A 19,232-nucleotide genomic window follows, 5' to 3' on the forward strand; every position below is an offset into this window, starting at 1 on the left:
GAGGATTAGAAACACATAATCACTGTCTTCTAAAAACAGTGCCACACCTGTCCTCAGGTTGTGTGCGGCATTACAACACGGCTCCATTTAAAGTGTAACTGTCATTTACATTTTTTTTTTGCAGAAATCAATAGTACAAACGATTTTAAAAAATTCAGTAATATGTTTTATAAGGAAAAAAAAGCCTCTTTCTGTACTCAAAAAGCTGTTTTGCAGCCCCCCCCCCCCCCCCTTCGACTTCTTATCTGGCTGTTATCAGGCACAGTTGTCTTCATCACAGAGGAGCAAAGTGAAGACAGATTTGCGGAGTCCATTATAATAGGGGGAAGGGGCCGAGGGGGATAAGTAATCAGGAAGAGGAGAGAACCAGCTGTCCAGTTTGGAGACTGTCTGGTCACATAAAATGCTGGATTCACAGGTCAGAAAGCTCACTGCTTATCTGGGAGCTTGCTGTTATAAGGTTTGCAGAGCTTCCTTTTCTCCTCCTTGTGCTCACTGACCCCCCTCGGCCCCTTCCCCCCTCCATAGACCAAAGTGAACACAAAAATGTTTTTTTTTTTCTGAAGGGGGGGGGGGGGGCTGTAAAACAGCTTTTTGAGTACAGAAGGAAACTCTTTTGCTTAATAAAACCTATTACAGAGTTTCTTAAAATCGCTTGTGCTATTGAAACTTATTGATTTCTGAAAAATTCAGTTACACTTAAAGTTAGAGGAACTGAGCTTCACTATTGCATGCAAGAGGACATGAGTGGAGTCCGTTTTTTTTTTTTCCTATCTCAAAAAACCTCATTAAACCCTTTATACCTGTCTGATCTGGGTTTATACGTCAGTATTAATAGATCTTCTCCATTATGTAAAGGCAATTGTTTCTTCCGTCATCCCCCCCGTAACAACCCCTTTAGTCCAGCAGGTGGCGCATGGAATCCTTATGTAAATTCACTCTATCACCCGGAGGGTACAGCGTCACATGTGACCTTTGGACCACGACTAATAGTCTTTTAAAAGACAACAGCTCAGCCAAAAGTGTGTGTCACCCTAAAGCAAACACTGGTTCTGCCTTTTAGTCATGGTGAGTTTAACTGTTGTCCGTCTCCTGTAAGTGGAATTAATCTTATAATTTGGAAGGAGAAAGTTTTTGTTTAATATGATCCGAGCGGTTAACAGATTACGGCGACATTCTCATGAATATATCTCTCCTCTTTGTATAATTTCTTCTCACTGACCAAATCAACACCGCGAAACCATGGAACATATATAACAAAAATATATAACGTGTATATAAAATAATCTAACATACAAATATACAAAGTACGAATCACTGTGTTGTTTATATAGGATTGCAAATCTGCTGAATTATTCTAACTCGAATATTAATCTTCATAGAGTTAAATGACGAATCCGGCTCTGCTACATCTGGGCTGTGTTACACTTTAGATGTAAAGACTTCTAATGTTCTGGAGGTCAGCTAAGTTTAAAAATGAGAGTTGATATATTCACCAATTGCCGAACGCTTTATCCCTGTGACTGGATATAATCTTGATGGGCTGCGTTTACGAATCTATCAGCGGCTTTGTAAGATATTCAGTTCTGAAGTGACCAACTGCTCCAATATTTCTGGCCAATGTGGGTGAGAGATTAGAGCTGATTGAGGCGGAGATGCATTATGCATTAACTCATCCATCATTCCCGCCTGGGCTCAATTTTTTTTTTATTTCTACTATTAGTAGCATTTTTCATGTTTTTAACATTTTCACTTTACATCAAAAATTCTTACAAATGAGCAATGAAGATCAATTGTTTTTTTGATTTATTTATTTTTTTTACATAAATGCAAAATGTGCTCTTAAAAATTTAATTATGATGAATGGTCAATATTATTATTATTACTTGTTATTTATTTAATGAAAAATAGATGCTAATATCTATCTGTCTGAGAAAAGATACAAATGCACAGGGCCGGGACAAGGTATTTTGGTGTTCTAGGCACATAGGTTAAATGGCTCCCCTACCCTCCCTAAAACACACACAAAGCTCCAAGACAACAAAGCTATAGAGCTAATTTTTTTCAATCCTATCACAGAACTTTCTCAAGTACATTTTTTTTTTTGCTAAATACTATAAAAAGGACAAATATTACCACCAGACAGATAATCATCCTACTGTTACTAAACCAAATTCCAGGTCCCATAGAGAGGATTGAAAAGATGCTTATTGGAACATGAAGTAATGTTTTTTTTTTGTTTTTTTTTATTTAACTGAAGTATTTATCTATCTATTATCTATCCATCTGCTATTTATCTATCTATCTATCTATCTATCTATCTATCTATCTATCTATCTATTATCTATCTATCTATCTATCTGCTATCTATCTATCTATCTCCTATCTATCTATCTATCTATCTATCTATCTATCTATCTATCTACTATCTATCTACTATCTATCTATCTCCTATCTATCTATCTACCTATCTATCTATCTATCTATCTATCTGCTATCTATCTGTTAGGAATGTGGCTTTGCGTTCCTTGGTCTGTGCTGGGCGATCGAGGAAGCGCTGAGTTTGTCTTTTTGTTGCACTGTATGAGTTGTCTGAATTGTGTCTTACTTTCCAGCCACCCTCGCCTTGCTTGTCAGACTTTGGCAGTGTAGGGGTTACTGCACTGCTAGGTCTGTTCAGCTGAACTTGGTACTGGGATCAGGGCTGGTCCAATCAGCTGCTGGACCTAGTCTCTGATCCTGGTTAAAAAGAAGCCAGTTGCTCAATTCCCTGCTGGCTATTAGTTGTTACTAGTCCCAGCTCCCCTGCTCCTCTCCCAGCGTTCCCTGTCCTAATCCCCTTGCTATTGCTCTGCCCGTGTTCTGACTTTTTGCTTGACATCTGACTATCCGCTCTCTTTCTGATTTTGTACTGCGTCGTCCGTTTGGTTTTTGACTCTGTTAGCTGACTATCCTCCATTGTGTTTTGTTTGTCTGTCTTCGTTTGTGTGTTCACCTACTCAGTATAGGGACCGACTCCGTGGTTATCCGCGACCGTTTAGAGTCGTCCGTGGCAAGTAGGTAGGGGCATTGGTTGGGGCAAGTTCAGGGCTCACTGTCTTGTCCGTGTCTCCCCAGCCTGACACTATCTATCGTCTGTCTGTCTATCTAGATATAAATACTCTGCAGCACTCCAAAAGTGTGTTTGGAGTCCTGCAGAGTATTTGTATCTAACTGATATCAACCCGTGGTCTAGGGCTCGTCTGCTGGCACCCTCTTCATTCATCTCCTATCTATCTATCTATCTATCTATCTATCTATCTATCTATCTATCTCCTATCTATCTCCTATCTATCTCCTATCTATCTCCTATCTATCTATCTATCTATCTATCTATCTATCTATCTATCTATCTATCTATCTATCTATTCTTTAGTATAATCAGCAGCACATCACAAGGACTCAGGGTGCCAGATGTATCCTCCAACCACGAGGTGCATATATATGTAAAGTATTCCACCGGCACTCCAGATTAGGTGAAAAAAAAACACTTTGATTTATTCAGTGAGTATACAGCACAGCAAGCATAATCAGTCGGCAACAAAAACGTTGCTGACTGATTATGCTTGCTGTGCTGTATACTCACTGAATAAATCAAAGTGTTTTTTTCACCTAATCTGGAGTGCCGGTGGAATACTTTATCATACTTTATCATTTATCATTACATACACTACAGACACATCATAAGGGTTACACATCCTAAAGTGGAGGGGATAGTGTGTGACTTAAAGTGATTCTATCTATCTATCTATCTATCTATCATCTATCTCCTATCTATCTATCTATCTATCTCCTATCTATCTATCTATCTATCTATCTATCTATCTATCTATCTATCTATCTATCTATCTATCTATCTTATTTATTTATTATCTCTCATATCTATTAGGGAGTAATATATTCTACACCCTCAAGTGATCTGTTCTCCTTTTGTCATAGCAGAATCCAGTACTTTACCTTGGGTTGCTGTTACTTGCCTCGCACACTTTTGCCTATATTCAGGTAAGTTTCTGATTATAATTTTATGAAGTAAACAGAAGTCATTTGAGCAGCAAGCTCTCCTGTCTTTCTAGTTTGTGCTGTAGGATGTTCTTCTTGTGCCTGTCCCATGAGATCCCATCACAGTTCGGTACATTCACATCTGCATTCAGAACCTCCATCGACAATTTATTTTGATGGACACCTCTTCAGAATCTTTATTAAACCCAATATAATCCAAGTCAGTGGAGCCTGTAGGAAAAAAATTGATGTGGCATAGCGTCATCCCTAGCATTATATAGAGAAGCCCTAAAAATGTGCTCTCTTTTAATGCCCAGAGGAGGGACCTAACCTGGGAGTAAATGACCCATTAATGAGCCTAAAAAACAAAACAAAAATATATAAGCTAAACCACAATAGCTAACAAAATGAAGAGCGTCCATCTGGTTTAGGGTTCTTGCCCCTTTATCCTTATTGAACAGGGTGCTGGGGCTGATGATTTGGGTCTGAGGGGGAATAATGTGTTCCTATGAAAGACCAACGGGCTCTTATAGACCAGGCAATGCTCCCTAGACTGCTTATCTAGAAGTAATAAAACTGGATCTCTAATGCCACCTATTGCCCTGTATACCAACTCAGGAATAGAAGCCATGTTACAGAGCCTAAGCCACATTTGTTCTCTAATCTTTTACATACCAGTCTTTAAAGTGTCACTGTCGTTTAATTATCTTATTTTTTTTTGCAGAAATCAATAGTACTGGCGATTTTAACTTTGTGATTGGGTTTAGTAGCCGAAAAATGCATTTTTATCACGAAAAAGCAGTTTGTAGCTCTCCCCCCTGTCCTCATCACTGTGTATGGAGAGGGGAGGGGTGGAGGGAGATGAGGCACCAAAACAGCTACATCACCTCTGTGATCTATCTCACATCTATCTCCTCTGACAGTCAGCACTGACCTCTCTGACCTCCGAATAACGGCTTTCATGGAGCTTCCAGCTGTGTAATCCTTTGTTCTCTGCTCTCTGCTGCCGACTCATCTCCCTACTCCCCCTCCCCTCTCTGTAGAACAGACAGGGTTGTATCTGATGCAACAAGTCACGATTTCCTAAAATTTTGCAGTGAATGGAAAAGAGGAGGGAGGGGAGGACCTGGGAAAAGTCTCTTTGAATGCAGATAATGCCTTATTTGTCTAATAAACCCAATTACAAAGTTTCTTAAAATCGCCTGAACTATTGATTTCTGCAAAAAATAAAATAAAATACGACAGTGACTCTTTAGGGTACAAACCCACTTGACATATTTGCTGCGTGAATCAGTCTTAAAAATAAGCAGGCAAAACACAGGTTGGCTTTATACGATTGTTCTGCGTTAAAATACGCAATTGCGTATTTTTGAAGCGTGAAGCTTGTTGTTAGCAAAGCATCAGTTGTTAACAACCTGTGCGAAAAACGCATGTAGCTTCACGCTTCAAAAATACGCAATTGCGTATTTTAACGCAGAACAATTGTATAAAGCCAACCTGTGTTTTGCCTGCTTATTTTTAAGACTGATTCACGCAGCAAATACGTCAAGTGGGTTTGTACCCTTAAAGTGATACTGTCACCCCCTCTTACTCTTTGTGCGGTTCTCTGCACCATCCACAAGCTTAGATGCTGCACATTGGATATATACATGTAAAAAAGATGTCTGTGTCTTCTAAAATCGATTCATTTCATCAGTGGACAGTGTCACCTAGGCGGATCTCCTCTTTGGGGAGAGGGGCCCAACTGCTGTGAAGCCACGCCTAGGTGGCACTGTCTAACACACAGACCCTCACATAGACTAAGGGGGGGGGGGCTGACCGTACCATTGCAAAGCTGGCAGATCTTACTGGTCATCTGTGCAAATCTGAGCACAGACTCTTTTTGGTTTCCATTCTCAGTGGCAGTGAAACAATTTCCAAGAAGTACATATAGATTAAATGGATCCATATTTGGTCATGGATTACCCATGGTCCATTTGGCTAATTCATGTCTAGGCTACTCAAGGTTTCCATTTGAAATCTGGGGAGAATTCACTTAAAACATTTTACCATTAAAAACAATGGGATGAAGCCTTGTTTGGATGGGCGCCATTTGTGTCATAACCTGGTTCATAATCCACACTGAATTAGGAAGTCCACCTTTTTAACCTAAATAGGGCAAAATGTCAGTGCTCATATTCTTGTTATATATTTGTAGTGGTCTAAGCTACCAAGCTATTCCAACTAGGTGGAACATGGAAAGTTAGAAATTATTATCTATCCTTAGAACAAAAAGCACCCAAGTCTCCTGTCCCAATTGAGCTATGTGACTGCCCAACCATTCATACTCTATTAGGGATAGCCAAGTGCTGTATTCAGTCCCAGCAGCTGCCATAGAGAATGAATAGAGCATACATGTAACAGCAGCTTTATTCTAACAGATGACTTAGCTCCCCATTCTTGAGACTGCGAGGGGGCCCAGCGGTCAGTTTCCAGTGAGCAAATAGTTATTTCCTATCCTGAGGATAACTTTTAATGGTTGGACAACTTCTTCAATGTATAATGCTTCATTATTTAGTTGAAGGTGTAGAATGTATGCAATAAGCTTTTGAGCTCCCCCTGTTGGTGGCTGGAGGCACAAAAAGTTTATAATTTAACTACATGTCTATGAAGAGGATTTGGATCAGAAAAATAGATCTATGAAATATGATAGCACATATTAAGAAATTAGTGACAGCAGAATGTTCAATTTAAAAATGATGCTGAAAGGTGTAAATTCACTTTTAAAGGAGAACTCCGGGCTGGGGTGATATTTGACAGAGTACTGGGGAGGATGAAAGAAGTAGCATGTTCTTACCTCCCCTCTGCTCCAGTGCTGGAAGGGGGGAGGTAGGAACATATTACTTCTTTCATCCTCCCCCTTCCTAACACTCAAATCACCCCAGCCCGGAGTTCTCCTTTAATCAAAAAATAATGCAAAAATCTCGATCCTTGTGTAGACTGTATCCTAAAGAGAAATTATATTCTGACTTCCCGGCAGCCTCTGCCGACGCTGTTATCAATACTTTCAACTTGCGGAAATGCGATCCGTATCCTCCAAACATTTTGCTCATCTCAGCACAATCTCCTCACACGTCTGTACACAAACTTCACACATCACTACCTGGAGATCAATTATAGACATGGAAGTGTTTTTCTCGGCCACAAAATGATTTATTTTGCATGTATATATATATTTTTTTGAAGAACTTATAATTATTTTTGCATTCATGGGGAGAATTGGAAAGTTGAATTGAACAAAGATTAAATGCCTAAAGGAACTTCAAGGCAAAAAATGGAAGAAGGAAAATCAATTTTCCCAAGCCAGAGAGATTTATATAGCTTTCTTTGTTATTTCAATCAATAGTTCTGTTCCTGTGAATAGCTGAATAATCACTTTTTTGTATAGTGTTGGTATACATGTGGACTGAGTCACTGAACCTTCAGTCGCAGCACTTTTGATCATTAACAGATTTTTGCTGTTATCCTGATTTCTCTACATCTGTGAAGTTTAGTTACAGCTTGGAGCGGAGCAATTATTACACGCTGTGTGTCCAGCATGCCTAGCTAAAATAAATTGATTCTTCAAATACACATTTCCATTAAAAAAAAAAGCACATGAAATGTAAAGCACAATAGATCTTGTAAAATGAGCATGAACCCCCCGGTAGGATGTCTTGGAGTAAAATGCGTTCAGTGACGCGATTATGTTCACAGGGGATCCCACTGATGTCGGCTTTTAAGGATTCTGCTATCTTCACAATTTAACATTGAGCTGACATTTTTTAACTTTAATAATGAAGCAATAGGAAAGTTTTTTTCCCCCCTACCTAATTCTATGTACATTCAAGTAGTTATATTTCATATGGTATGATCCACTCTTAGGAGAAAGCTTCTTCGGCCAATGCTAACTTTTTTTTTGCCTGTATTGGAGACGTGAGAGTTAAAGGGGTTATCCAGCACTACAAAAACATGGCCACTTTCTTCCAGAGACTTGTCTCCAGTTTAGGTGTGGTTTGCAATTAAGCTCCATTCACTTCAATGGAACTGAGTTACAAAACCTGCACCCAAACTGGAGATGGGTGTTGTCTCAAGAAGAAAGTGGCCATGATTTTGTAGCACTGGATAATCCCTTGAAAGGGGTGGTCTGAATTAAAGGAGAAGACCGGCAAAAATTTTTATTAGCCCCTTAAGGACAGAGCCTGAAATGGGCTTAAGGACCATGCCAATTGTCACTTTTGCGTTTTCGTTTTTTCCTCCTCGCCTTCTAAGACCCATAACTCTTATTTTTTCACCTACAGAGCCATGTGAGGGCTTGTTTTTTTCAGGAACACACTTTTTCAGGTGTACTTTGAAGGACGAAACCCCCAAAATATCATTTATGGGGTGAATTTGGGTAAAAAAATGGGGGGGGGCATGTTTACATAATGCACTTTATGTGTCATGTACTGAACTGACATTTATGCACTGACATTTTTTCTCTATTCTATAGGTCAGTCTGAACACAGCGATATGTTTGTTTACTAGGTTTTCTAACATTTTACTATTTTTATTAGCAGTAAAACTTTTTTTGCAAACAGGTATATTTAAAATGGCCCTATTGTGACTCTTATAGCGCTTTTATTTTTTCACCTATGGTTTTAATTCGTAACATATTTTTCTACATCAGACTTATTAATTACTTTTTTTACATTTTTTTTATACATAAAATGTAATTTAAAAAAAGCAGTCTCTGCATTTTTTTTACCGCTTTTTGTTCACACCGTTCACCGTGCGGGAACAATATTGTTTTATTTTAATAGATTGGATGATTACGTACGCTACAATATATTATATGTTAATTAACTTTATTTTTTTATGTGTTTTTATGTATAAAATGGGAAGGGGGGGATATTTACTTTTATTGGGGGAGGTGCTATAGGGCATATTTTTTACACTTTTACATTATTACATTAGATTTCATACACTGATCATTGCTATGCCATAGCTTAGGGATCAGTGTTATCTGTGATCTTCTACCACGGTCGTGGCATGATCGCGGCGTTGAAGGGGTTAATGGCAGGCAGCCACGCAATCGTGGTGGCCCGTCATTAATGGTGGGGGCCCCACCTGCTAGGAAGCAAGCTCAGTTCCTGAGCTCGCTTCATAGCGCAGCCCCCTGGCGGGCGTATATTTGCGCCCTTTTGCGTTAAGGCCCAGTCATGTCGTTAAGGGGTTAAAGTATTGTACTACCACCCAAAAGTTATACAAATTACCAATATACACTTATTATGGGAAATGCTTATAAAGTGCATTTTTTCCTGCACTTACTACTGCATCAAGGCTTCACTTCCTGGATAACATGGTGATGTCACGACCTGACTCCCAGAGCTGTGCGTGCTGTGGCTGCTGGAGAGAATTATAGCAGAGGGATGCTCAGTGTCCCCCCCAGTGCCCTGTGTCCCTTAGTGTCCCCCTGCCATCAAAAAGCACTTTATGTGCATTTCCCATAATAAGTGTATATTGGTGATTTGTATAACTTTTGGGGGGAAATACAATACTTTTACTGATTCCATTGTTTTGGATAGAGTGGAGAACCATACATTCATTGTTGATGGAGCAAGAGTACAGCGCTTGGTTTGTTTATACAGCTCCATAAAAAATGGATGGAGTGACGGCATGCATGTGTAAGGACCCGTGTACAGAGGATGATTATTGGGTGGAAAATTGTTATATCATTTACATTTAAACGATAATTGTCCCGTGTAATTGCAGGCAATGATTGAAAAATAGTTTGTGTCTCGTTGATTTAGATCTGACCCTAAAATCATTGTTAATCGTTCGATATAATTCCCCATTCGTTTACTAATCGTTCTTTTGCTGGGATCACATGGAGTAAATGATAGTAGAACAATTGACTATCGTTACGTGTAATATGGTGAACAATTTCAGTTTAACAATAAACAATCTTGTTTGCGATGGTTTATTGTTAATCTTTGACCGTTAAAAATTACTTTGTCTAATAGGATTCTTAGGGTGCGTTCACACTAAGCAAAATCAACGGAATTCCGGGCAGAGCTATCCGCCTGCCTCAGTGTCAATCAGCATGTCTATGGAAGGGCTCGTGTGCCTCCGCTCTCTGCTCAGAGAATTGACATGTCAATTCTTTGAGCAAAGAGCTGCGAAGAGCGGAAGCGGGTGAGCCCTCCCACTGACACGCTGTTTGACACTGAGGCAGGCGGATAGCGTATTACTACAGACTGCTGGCTGGGACTTGCAGTGCTGCTACCACGATTTTAGCAGCACATTTGTAGTGCACCTGCATAAAACTTCACTGCTCATTGTAAGGGGGTATCACAGAGTGTGTATCTAGGTCCAGCCACTACCACATTGTACCGTACAGCCCCCCCCCTAAACTAGTGGGTACTACACTGTATTGCTGGGATTTGTAGTACACCTGCATAAAACTTCACTGCTCATTGTAAGGGGGTATCACAGAGTGTGTATCTAGGTCCAGCCACTACCACATTGTACCGTACAGCCCCCCCCCTAAACTAGTGGGTACTACACTGTATTGCTGGGATTTGTAGTACACCTGCATAAAACTTCACTGCTCATTGTAAGGGGGTATCACAGAGTGTGTATCTAGGTCCAGCCACTACCACATTGTACCGTACAGCCCCCCTAAACTAGTGGGTACTACACTGTATTGCTGGGATTTGTAGTGCACCTGCATAAAACTTTACTGCTCATTGTAAGGGGGTATCACAGAGTGTGTATCTAGGTCCAGCCACTACCACATTGTACCGTACAGCCCCCCTAAACTAGTGGGTACTACACTGTATTGCTGGGATTTGTAGTACACCTGCATAAAACTTTTTAATACACAGGCTACCGCACTTGCCATCTCTTAGAGACTCTTTAAAGGATTGAAAGTGTATTTGTTCAAATTCCGGGGCCTCTTAAGAAGACTGTATTGTTCTCTGTGTCCTCACTTCCATGCTCTGACGTCACACTGCGTCTGCCGAGGAGCGGGACTGGTTGCTGGGGCCCGCCGATTGCACCTCGGCCAACCAGCCAGCTATTTTATTTAATTTATGTTTTTGGTCTAGCTGTGGCCGGGGCCTCACCACCCCCGGTCGAGAAGCATCAGGTGTATCCTTGATGGTGACTTACAGCTGGCCTAGCCAGTTAGCTGTCAGCACCCGGGTTCCTGTCCACTAAATATCCCAGCCCCTGGACTCACTCCAATTTTTGGGTGGGCTCACTTGCTTTCTCACTCACTTTTAATAATTCTCTGTGTGGTCAATGCCATGCTGTGTCTGGCCTAATTTTTGGGAGGCTCACTTGCTTCCTCACTCACTTTTAATGGTTCTCTGTGTGCTCACTGCCATGCTAGGTCTGGTATAATTTTTGGAAGGCTGACTGGCTACCGCTTCTACCTTGTTCACTCTGTCCTCACCGCCATGTTGTGTCAGGCTGAAATTTTTGGCTAGTTCATGATATGCTACCTCTGTTTTAATGGTTTCCTGTGTTCTCACTGCCATGCTGTATCAGGCTGAGTTTTTGGGTGGTCCGTATGCCTACCTCTGTTTTAACCAGGCTGTTGCACAGAATTAGGCATAATGGTGCCATTAGGCAGGCTCAGAGGCTTGCATACATGCTGCCCCTGCTGTTTCCTGTCCATTTCCTTGGTGTTTCCATCATTTTCTGAGGTTGACAGGTTTTCACACGACCTTTCCCCTACCGAACTTTGTTCCCCTGCAAAAATGCTCGAGTCTCCCATTGACTTCAATGGGGTTCGTTACTCGAAACGAGCACTCGAGTATCGGGAGATATTCGTCTCGAGTAACGAGCACCCGAGCATTTTAGTACTCGCTCATCACTAATTGTAACGTATAGATGCCACTAAATATGTGATTTATATTGTAAAAATTTAGTAGTCCATAAAATAATTAGAGGTGAATATACCAGTAAAAGCAATAAACATATACTTTCATACGCCCTGGAAGGCGCCGCCGTGCAGATTCTGATGGTGCCATCCATTTTTCTAAATGTCGCCCCTTTCCTGAGATCTGGTCTATTTTCTACATATGCTAATGAAGTAGTTTGGTGCACTGGAAGTGGGCCCAGTGCCCCCAGTGCACCAATATCTCCTCCCGGGGTGATGTGCACATTCTGAATGAAGTCTGGCCCTGGCCTGGCTCTGCCTTAGCGCATCACCCGCATATATAGAAAAGGGACCAGATCTCGGGAACCAGGCAGCATTCTGAAAAATAGACAGCACCATCAGAATCTGCCCCACCAGGTTATAAGAAAATATTTGTTTATTGCTTGTACTGGTACATTCCCTTGGTTGCGTCACATCTTGGATGAGTTTTTGGTGACGATCAGAGAAAGCTGGGAGCACTTGCAGGATGTGGGGTAACTACGATGTAGCAGCATGACATGGCAATCTATGGCCATGTAACCTATGTTGTGTATATAGCCCTAACCAAACCATCATTAAAGTGTCCCTCCAGGCATACTCTCCCACCTGATCTGACATTGGGCACAGAGAGACACAACTGCCCACTTAGTTACACAGTTGCCAAAACAACCATATAATACCTGATGAGTAATGTGCATTAGCTATATACAGTAGACTAGGAGCTGCCATTCACAAGACTTGCTTGGGAACAGTACTGTCCAGCCTGCAGCTGTGTCTCTCTATGTCCGGTGCCGGATCGAGAGAATTTGAAGGTGTTCTTTCAAAAACAGCCCCAATCTCATCCTCAGACTCCATCTGTCATTGCAACTCAGCCTCATTCACTTGAACAGGTTGATCTGTAATATCACATACTGTTGAAAAAAAATAGCCTTGTTTCTAACCTCATACAACCCCATAAAGATTACCAAATTTTCCAGATTATTAAACTGATGCTGAATCAAGCTAGCTGTCAGTCGTGTTACTATGGATGTGCACAGTGCAGGTAACATTAGGTGGATGCAGTTAATTTATATATTCTGCCCACCTCTACTTCTGCTTGGATGTTTGTGAGTTGTATGAGATGAGAAATAAAAACTTTTCCTTTTTTCTAAAACTTTTTTTATTGCAGCTCAGTCACATTAAAGGGGTACTCCAGCAGGGGGGGCACTTTTTTGCCAGGAGCGGGGAGGAGGTGGCCGAGGGAAAAGACGTCCACTCACCTCCCCGGTTCCAGCGGCGTGACGTCTCAGGTCTGCTCAGCCACTCAGTGAAGGAGGCAGGATCCGTTTCAAGTCCGCTCAGATCCCGCCTCTGTCACTGAGTGGCTGAGCAGACCTGAGACATATCGTCTTGGGCCCGCGTCAGACACCCGGAAGCCGCCGGGAACCGGGCACCGAAGCGCCGCGATGCGGGACCCACCGCTGGAACCGGGGAGGTGAGTGGATGTCTTTTCCCTCGGCCACCTCCTCCCCGGTCCCAGCAAAAAAGTGCCCCCCCCGCTGGAGTACTCCTTTAACATCATTACGGTTGACTTATAGAATACCACACACAACCAATCAACCAGCCGACACAACGTATTGGAATGATATATCATCTTTTTAATCTTCTATGGTCATTTAAAGGGTTTATTCAACATAAGAAACACATGGCCACTTTCCTCCAGAGACAGCATCCCTCATGTCTCCAGTTTGGGTGTAGGTTTTGCAACACAGTGAATCAAGCTTAATTTAAAACAACACCTGAACTGGAGACAAGAGTCAGGGCCGGCGTCAGCACCCGGCTAAGTAGGGCAAATGCCGGGGCCCCCAGCTCCTCTAGGGGCCCACTCCCGTTTGTTACTACATTTTTTTTGTTAGTAAAAAAGAAAAAAAAGTGTAGTAACAAAGGGGACTGGGCCCCTAGAGGCCGCATGTGACAGTTAGGGGCCCGCCGATCCATACTGGGGCCCCCGAGCACCTGTCTTCCATCACAAATCTTCCCTACAGCCGAGTAGGAAAGAGGACCTGTGAGTCTGAAGGACCTTTGATGATGTCACGGGTCATGTGATCGGACACATGACCTGAGGGCAGCAGGTAGGCTCTGCAAACTAAGTGTCCTGTATGTGCTGGTTCTTCTACTTGTTTTGTGTATAGAGGTCCTGCTGTAATATATATATCTATTACAGCAGGATATATATATATATATTACAGCAGGACCTCTATACACAAAACAGATAGATAGATAGATACAGATATCTAGTTATCTCCTATCTATCTATCTATCTATCTATCTCCTATCTATCTATCTATCTATCTATCTCCTATCTATCTCCTATCTATCTATCTATCTATCTATCTATCTATCTATCTCCTATCTATCTATCTATCTATCTCCTATCTATCTATCTATCTATCTATCTATCTATCTATCTATCTATCTCCTATCTATCTCCTATCTATCTATCTATCTATCTATCTATCTATCTCCTATCTATCTCCTATCTATCTATCTCCTATCTATCTATCTCCTATCTATCTATCTATCTATCTATCTATCTATCTATCTATTTATCTATCTATCTCCTATCTATCTATCTATCTATCTATCTATCTATCTATCTCCTATCTATCTATCTATCTATCTATCTATCTATTTCCCTATCTCCTATCTATCATATGAACATGGTGAGACCTCTAGTTCTCCTATATTCAGGCCCTGCAGTGATATACAGTGTGTGTGTGATATATATATATATATATATATATATATATACACACACACACTGTATATCACTGCAGGGCCTGAATATAGGAGAACTAGAGGTCTCACCATGTTCATATTATAAATAAATATATATATATATATATATATATATATATATATATATATATATATATATATAATGCTGGTGCTGCTAGTTCTCTAGTATACAGCTCCTGCTCTGTGTGTGTGTATGTATATACACACACACACACACACACACACAAACACACACAGAAGGAGCTGTATACTAGAGAACTAGCAGCACCAGCATGATATATATATATAATCCTGTGACTGGGTCTGACTCCTCCAGAGTCCTGACTACTGCAGAGATCAGGAGATACAGGAGGAGAAAGATATGCAGCAGCCGCATGTTTCTTCTGCTGCAAATCTTTCCTCGCCTGTCTCTCCATGATTTGCTCCTCAACGGGGCCCGCCGAGGCTCTGTCGCCCAAGGGCCCACAAAAAGCTGGAGCCGGCCCTGACAAGAGTGGCCATGTTTTTCTAACATTAGATAACCCCTTTAAGGATTACAGATTATCAGGTAGTTATGAACATGAACATGGTAGGCACATATTCTGATCATCATGTGCGGGTGAAAGTATGCAAGTTCCAATAGCTGCAAATGTCACACCACTGACCTTGCGCAGCCATTGGACATTGTGTAATTTAAAGCGACTCTGTACCAACAATCCGTCCCCCCCCAAACCACTTGTACCTTCAGATAGCTATTTTTAATTCAAGATCTGTCCTGGGGTCCGTTCGGCAGGGGATGCAGTTATTGTCCTAAAAAATAACTTTTAAACTTGAAGCCCTGTGTCAAATTGGCGTGACCTAGAGTGTCTATGCCCTAGGCTTGCACCGCCTCTCCATCCCTCCTCCCCACCCTCTTCATCATTAGAAATACCCTTAGAAGAATTTCTCCTAATTATCACCTGTTTGAATACTACACATGAGCTGGATCGCTAAGGCACCTGTGCAGTGTTAAGGTGATGAATAGGAAAAATCCGGGGGCTTTCCTAGTGATGAGGACGGTGGGAAGGAGGGGTGTTGCAATCCTAGGGCATAGACACTCTAGGCCATGCCAATTTGACACAGGGCTGGAAGTTTAAAAGTATTTTTTAGGACAATAACTGCACCCCCATGCCGAACGAACCACAGGACTGATCTTGGATTAAAAGTAGCTATCTGACGGTACAAGTGGTTTGGGGGTGTCAGATTGTGGGTACAGAGTCGCTTTAACCCACAAGCCATGATCCGGATATGTGCTCATCCTCTCCACTTGTTGGAAGGCAATATCCAAGATGTGGAAAAGCCAATCATGGGTACTGGAGAAGGCTTGAGCAAACAATTTCTTCTTCCTGCAGAATCCCTTTAATTTAAGTGGCTACTCTTCTTGATTGTAGGACTGGTCCAATATTTGCAATAATAGGCTATGTTCACACAACGTAAAAAAAGAGAAAAGGAGTACACCCTTTCTATTTAAAAAGACGTCCGTTATTGCCCCAATGTAATTGTAAATGTATTGAGGTCAATGGAATGACGGACGTCCAAGGTACACAGTGTATAAAATGGCGGTTGTTGTCTGCAGACTTATTTTTTAGTTCACACACAGTTTTTTTTCACCGTCCTTTTACTGTTTTTACTATTACATTTTTTTTTATTTTTTTTTACAAACCGGAGATGAAAAAAACATTGCTTGAACATAGCCCTACACTGCAATGAAAGGAGAAGGAGCTACTTCTTCTGTGTTGCTAGCTGTAGCAGTTTGTTCTTTGCAGGTTACAAAGTCGATAACGGGAATTTATCAGTGTCTGTTATGTAGGTTTAGGTTAAAAACCGTTGCAAATATTTAAGCAATTGATGATGTGTGCAAAAATTTGCGTCTTTCCTTGTGTTTTGTCCCAAATTTAAGAACACAAAAGAAAAGTGTGACTTTTTAACGTCAATTCTGGTAAAAGCTTTGATACCCCCCATGACTGATTATTTAGGAATTAGGAAGCTCGATCGCCAGTACTTATACCATAACAATGTCAAATTATACATTGTATGACTTCATGTTATAACATGCAACCAGTTATAGACACAATGATAAGGTTCTCACCAAGATCACAACTGGCACTATCAATTATAACTATTGGTAAAGCGGAACCTACAAATCCACTATTTTTGCACATCATTTTTCGAGCAGCATAAGGCTATGTTCACACAATGTATTTCCCTCTCTGTTTAAAATGACACCCGTCGTTTTGAGGTTAAAATTACGTTTGTCATTTCACTATTTGGCAAATAAAAATTATTGGTAAATTATTTTAGTTCGTGGTTACTAACTGGCCTTTGGGTTTGTCTTAATTGAAAAGCCATTGGATTTAATAGTAAAAACGGTAAAAGGACGGTGAAAAAAGAAAAACTAAAAAATAATATAAGCTGTTTGAAAAGAATTGTCATGTTCATTATTTTGCTGCCCTGCAGATAACATCCATCATTTTATAAACTGTGTGCATTGGACGTCTCTCATTCCATTGACTTCAAGACATTGCAGTCAGTTAAATCACGGCAATAACGGACGTCTTTTTAAATAAAAAAGTGGACGCCTTTTCTCTTTTTTTGATGTTGTGTGAACATTACCTTACTCTACCCTTACATCGAAAGGGAGCAATATTTATTATATTATTGAAAGGAGGATCTATGCATAATATTTTGGCATGGAAATCCCAAACATCGACCATTACGGCAACCAAAGACTTGACGTGAATGTGTCTCCTTTGTACTGGCTAAAGACTGGAAAAGTCAGTGCATGACCTCGAGCCCCATCCTCCTGCAGCTGCCCCAGTCCCAGTTGAGCAGTTTTGGATAATTTGGTAATAATCCCCTGTGATAATGGCTTAGTGTGATTACACATGTCTGTGACCATCTATATTAAATTCACTAGTCACAGGTCACATCATGGCTTTTTAGGTTTTAAAGGCTTTTGTTCTATAGTGCCCTTTGACCTGGAGGTGAGGGACTGTGGACCCTTGGCGCAGCTTGGTGAGATGACCTGGCAACCCAATTAATGGCATAATTATGCAGAATATTGTTGCGTCCGTGCGTGTGTTCAGCATTAGCGTACACAGGGAAGGGAGGAGGTGCAGCAATTACAGGGAGAGGAAGGTGTGGGATTTCCATCCTGCCTGGAGAAGCATCCTACGTCAATCATGGATTCCTAGGGAAAACATTGGGCTGTTAGACTTTCCTTTGGGACAACATGTTATTGATAGAACGTCCAATTATGTTTCGGGCAAACAAATGCTATAAAGCAGTAATTGTTCCTATTAGCAAGTATGGAACGTGGTGGTAAAACACTATAATGACTAGGACTGGAACTGAGTATTATCTTCTGTATTGTGGTGGAATATTTATCAGTCCCCGTCCTATTAGATATGATAATCCAATGCCACTAGCACCCACAAATAGACTCATGTACTTAGGTTTGACAGTCAATACTCATTTCCATGTAGTGAGCACCAACAAGCGATGGACTATTTGGGATATCGGTGTAGACTATTCTTTCTCTCTAATGAGAGCCATGATAATCTTGTATACTTATGTATAGGAGATGGTTCAGGTTTGTTATCATTGAATAATATTCTTATTTGATCATATTATTTTACTTACATATACAATGCATTATTTATTAGGGATTACAATCTGCATTCTAAGCATTTTATATAGACTGGCCTAAGGTCAAAATGATTCTCAACATATAGAAAATAAGGCAAATAGTTCACACAGTTTCTTGAATTAAAACTTAAAGGGGTACTCTTGAAAATTATTTTTTTTAAATCAACTTGTGTTAGAAAGTTATGCAGATTTGTAAACTGCTATAAAAAATCTCCAGTCTTACATTACTTATCAGCCGCAGGAAGTGGTGTATTCTTTCCAGTCTGACACAGTGCTCTCTGCTGCCACCTCTGTCCATGACGGGAACTGTCCAAAGCAGTAGAGGTTTTCAAATCCCCATTGAAAACCTCTTCTGCTTTTACAGTTCCTGACACGAACAGAGGTGGCAGCAGAGAGCAGTGTGTGAGATTAGAAATAACACACCACTTTCTGCAGGACATACAGCAGCTGATAAGTGCTGGAAGGCTTCTGTTTTTTTTTTTTTTTATAGAAGTAATTTACAAATCTGTATAGCTTTTTGACACTATTTAATTTGAACATGTTTTTTATTTGGAGTACCCCCTTAACCTCTAGACAACCTAGGATGTAACTGTACGCCCTGGCCGCCTATCACCAGATGACCTTGGGCGTACAGGTACATCCTGGGTTATGAAGCGTGCTTCATAGCAGGTGGGGATCAGCTGCAATCAGCAGCCGAACCCTCACCGTTAATGACAGGCTGCACCGATCGCTCTGCAGCCTATCATTAACACCTTAAACAGCATTACTAAAGTGTAAGTGACAGGAGCAGCTCCTGTCACTTACCGATCGGGACCCCCGCAGT

The 19,232-nt window shown here is 41.0% G+C and overlaps 1 protein-coding gene across 4 annotated transcripts in view; it reads left to right on the plus strand.

Moving 5' to 3' along the window:
• The first annotated feature begins 983 nt into the window (after nucleotides 1-983).
• LOC138774327 (bifunctional protein GlmU-like) overlaps nucleotides 984-19,232 on the plus strand; it is a 67,036-nt gene continuing 48,787 nt past the window's right edge. The window contains exons 1-2 of one of the 4 annotated variants that reach the window (XM_069955077.1): nucleotides 984-1,068; nucleotides 3,982-4,041. In XM_069955077.1, coding sequence (XP_069811178.1) covers nucleotides 1,066-1,068; nucleotides 3,982-4,041 — 63 coding nt within the window. In that variant the 5' untranslated portion in view covers nucleotides 984-1,065. Of the gene's footprint in view, nucleotides 1,069-3,034; nucleotides 3,057-3,978; nucleotides 4,042-19,232 lie in introns of those variants that run through there. The other 3 variants (XM_069955076.1, XR_011360288.1, XR_011360289.1) reach the window with 3 other exon arrangements.

Source organism: Dendropsophus ebraccatus, chromosome 15 (genome assembly GCF_027789765.1).
Source record: "Dendropsophus ebraccatus isolate aDenEbr1 chromosome 15, aDenEbr1.pat, whole genome shotgun sequence".
Lineage (NCBI taxonomy): Eukaryota > Metazoa > Chordata > Amphibia > Anura > Hylidae > Dendropsophus > Dendropsophus ebraccatus.